General features: G+C 36.3%; 1 protein-coding gene across 1 annotated transcript; it reads left to right on the plus strand.

Annotated features, from left to right (window-relative positions):
* Positions 1-3,196, plus strand: LOC123536633 (microfibril-associated glycoprotein 4-like). The gene has a single exon (XM_045319962.2). The coding sequence runs from the start codon at positions 147-149 to the stop codon at positions 1,080-1,082; it is 936 nt and encodes a 311-aa protein (XP_045175897.2). The 5' UTR covers positions 1-146; the 3' UTR covers positions 1,083-3,196.
* Positions 3,197-4,313: the final 1,117 nt, after the last annotated feature.

Genomic DNA, 4,313 nt, shown 5'->3' on the forward strand with positions numbered 1-4,313 from the left:
CATCCTATAAACATGAGCATGAAGTTACTAAGTTTTGTTCGGCAAGTTATGCAAATTCGTTACTGCACTTATACAAATTCGTAACTCTCAATAAAAAAAACTTTAAAGAGATACATTAAACTTGTATTAAAAAGACTTAGTGAAGTATGGATTTTAGAATCTTCTTCGTGGCAGCTATTTTTGGAACTGTTCTTGCTAAACGTGCAAGTAATATTTACATCCCGCTTGTTAAAATTGAGACTGACAACAGTGAAGAATCTGATAGTCAATGTGTTACGAAAGAATACATTGACGAAGTGTATGCTAACATATCAAAACGTATCGAGGAACAAGATCGCAAATGTCATTCGGATGAAAAAGATTATGCCACGAAAGGAGACTTAGCAGAATTTAGTAGAAAATTGATTGCTAACATTTCTAACATGTTTATGGAACAACTTAAAGCAAAACCAATTGACTGTGAAGATATTCGAAACGACGGTAACCTAAGTACTGGAATTTACACCATATACCCATATCAGCGAGCAGGAGGAATTTCAGCTAGATGCGATATGGACACATCAGCTGGCGGATGGACTGTTATACAAAGGAGAGTTTCTAACAGTAGCTTTTATAGGACTTGGGATGAGTATGAAACCGGCTTTGGTAAACTCAACGAGAACTTCTGGCTTGGAAATCGAAATATACATTTAATCACGAATCAAGGTAAATACGAACTTCGTGTTGACCTTACTAGTACTGATGGGGAAACGGCTTATGCTCAGTATCGTGAATTTTCTGTTGGTAATGCCGAGTCTGGTTACAAGCTGTTTGTCAAGGGCTATAGTGGTACTGCCGGTGATTGTCTTACGGGACAAAATGGAATCAAATTTTCTACCTACGACAAAGACAACGACATCGACAGCGGAAGGAACTGTGCGGTGACATTTCACGGTGCTTGGTGGTACACTGACTGTCATTCTTCAAATCTAAATGGCGATTACGGCAACACCGACTACGCCAAAGGTCCTGTCTGGAGTTCATGGAAAGGACATTATTCTCCTATGAAGACCACGGAAATGAAGGTTCGCCGAAAAGGATAATGTGTATGACTGACGGAAGTTCATTATTAACTTATACGTGTACTTACATTTATTAGATAATGTATTAAAACTATAGATAGTATGTTTTGTCATAAACTCGTTTTTATTGTCAGTTAATTTATAACAGAGTTGGAAACGTCAATATTTTACATGTTGATATCTGAATTTCATGTCGGGTGCGTGATATGATTTTAATGTGCGTCATGATTGTTTATGTCAGTATTGCCAGTTTTAATTAGCTTTGCATCGAGAAGTATTCACTCGTCCGTAAACGAATTAATATTGCCTCCAGAAGTCGCGCAATATTCCCACTGCAGAAATCGTGAATATTTCTCGAAAGAAGGTCAATAACCTATGAATATTATATGCATTTCGTGGACAAAATTCAGTCAAAACAAATGTTTGTCCCACTCAGTCCAGTATAATATTTTTTGGCGCTAGTTAAAATTGAACAATAACTTAAAATGATCGTCCTTTCAATCACAAATTATTATATAAGCCCCTACGTAATTGAATGATATTTTGTAACGATAGCAATAAAATAGATTGAAACATTTTCACTTATTAATATACGTTTTGCAACTCCTGTATCCATTGACAGTGAGTATTATTTATATTAACTGTAAAAAAGTTCTGCTTAAATCGGAAACTAATTTTTTTTAAAAAATTCGCTTCAGCATTCTAACCTGATATATATTATGCATGCCTCGCTAGAAATATTTAGTTCAACAAATTTGTTCTGCTTATTTTATGTTACAATGATAATATATAACAGAAATTTTATATATATCCAACGTGATATCATTTATAGCTTACACCGCTTGTTGTCTTTGTATGTGCTTAATATGAACCCGAGCTTAGTTCAAATTTCCATATAGAGGGGATATTGCACGAGTATCTTTTCATATTTGATAGAAACGTTGAAAAGAGGATATCATCAAAGTATATGCATGTATCGATGCTTGGTAACGCAAATAAAATTATCTTATAAAAATTTTACGATTGAAAAACAAGACATGTGTTTTGAATCTCATGACTCACATTTTCTGTTAACATTATGTTTTACATATATATCAAAATATTGTTAGGTGGGCCAGTGGTAACACGCTTGACTTTCAATCCAGAGGTACGGGGTTCGAATCCCGCCCATGCACTGGAAATTTCTGAGATGTTCTTGAGTGTCTCCCACCTAACTTAGAGGCCTGTACTGGTTCTTCCCAGGAAAGACGGTTTCGCGTGTATCGGTGCTATACGCTGGGCACGTTAAAGAACCAGACTGTCTATTCGCAAAGAGCTTGGTTAAGTTTGCCGGACACGTCTGTATCTTAATAGTTCTCTCTATCTGTTCTGGAGGCTTTGTCTTACTCTGTTCCTCTGGTCAGATCGCTCTGTGTCTGTACTAGTAGAGGATGAATTTTGCGTCCTGTGTGGCTGCCTTTGCTATATGTAAAGCGCCTTTGAACGCGTTTATCATGAAAAGGCGCTATATAAATTTTGTATAATAATAATAATAATAATAAGAAGAATAATGAATTTTTAGCTTGCATTAAACAAATCAAATTCGCAGGTGGGCAACTCGAAATTTTGCTTAGTGAAAGATGTAAATTTAATCTGTCTAATATGTTGTTAGAAGGTAAGAACCAACGAGATCACTGATTGGTTAAAAAAGTATATGGTATTCCGCGGTGTATATTACCATGTAAAGTGATCTCCCACTGGTGTAAAATATGTTGGGTGTGTTTAAAAACTAGCTTATTTCATAAAATAAAACTGTAATAAATGATTAGTGGCTAAAATAATATGGAGTGACGCATTTTGTGTGAGAAATATGCATGTTTTACAATTAGAGCATTGTCATGAAAAATAATAAAAAAATACTACCGGACTAGGGGTAACCGAGTTCAAAGAGAAAAAAGGTGTCCAAAAGTGATGGTCAACATGTACATTGCCTGCAGGTTTTCGATAGTTCTTGGATAGTTCTTTCATTCTGAGTAGGTGGCATCAAAAGTTTAAATGTTAGAAAAGGCCCATGACCGGAAACATTACAATGTGGGCCTATGAGTTGGTTCCATATGACCAAATAATAGTGCAAGCAATAAAATCACGATACCTTACGTTGGTGTTCATATTTTCTCTCACTCTCACTAGGATATATTATCCTGAGCAAGTTTATGCGTTGACTTGTTACAAGTACAGATTTGTTCTTGGCATGCATCTCGCAGGCGCAGCTTCGTAACATAAAGGAAAAATATATGTGATGTCTTCCATAATTCATCAAGTAAAGTTAAAGCACATTGCGTGCGTACTAGTGTGAATGTGTGTGTTCTCGGGTCAACAATCTTTCAGTCATATAAATAAGCCTGGCTGCTTGTAACAGTGAGCACAATGTCCAGCTAAATGGTACTACCTCACTGGAATATCATGCCGTAGATATGTGATATGATACTCCACCCAGTCACATTATACTGACATCGGTCTGACCATTCCTAATGCTGAGCGCGAAGTGAGGAAGCTGCTAGTACCATTTTATACGTCTTTGGTATCACACGGCTAGGGATCGAACTTCATAGTTTCATGTCATTAGCATATTATGTGTGTACAGTCACTTATTTAGAAGCAATATCTATCAGTTCTATGAGGGTGCTCAAAATAGAAGAAATGTGCAGTAACGTGCAGTAATATTTATATCTGGACATTTTTGCAGAAATTAAAAAATATGATAAGTACATATTGAATATGAATACTTAAACTCCAGTGAATGAACTGAGAATACATCGATCCGTATCAAGAAGAGCTTTTATTTTCAAAACATGGCTCAAAGTCGTTGTTTTCTGACGTCTGAAAAGAGACGCTGACTCTTTTATTCCACAATTTGGGAATAAGCTCAGTACTGTACATGAACCTACAGACTAACAAACTTCGGGCTTCTAATGTGATGTACATCAAGTGACAGCATATTGTCTGGATGTATAATTGCAACATGCATTTGTTCCCAAGAATAACACCACTTGACATTTGTGGCACGTACGGATAAAATGCAGTTTCCCTAACTTTCTGTTTTGATCAGTCATTCTGTGATTTAAAGTCATATTTTTTGTTTTCCTTGCAAGCTTTGAGTGATGCTTAACCTGGGAATCCGGTCTGGCAATTTCTAACTTTTGTTTCTACCTGCAAATTGAACCCTTCTTATACACCAGTCACACATAGGGCTCGGATAGCTACGTCTAGCCA

The sequence above is a fragment of the Mercenaria mercenaria genome, chromosome 17 (assembly GCF_021730395.1).
Source record: "Mercenaria mercenaria strain notata chromosome 17, MADL_Memer_1, whole genome shotgun sequence".
Classification (NCBI taxonomy): Eukaryota; Metazoa; Mollusca; class Bivalvia; order Venerida; family Veneridae; genus Mercenaria; species Mercenaria mercenaria.

Bases quoted from the DNA above. Each gene is read 5' to 3' on its own strand.
- LOC123536633 (XM_045319962.2), top strand. From the start codon at position 147: ATGGATTTTAGAATCTTCTTCGTGGCAGCTATTTTTGGAACTGTTCTT.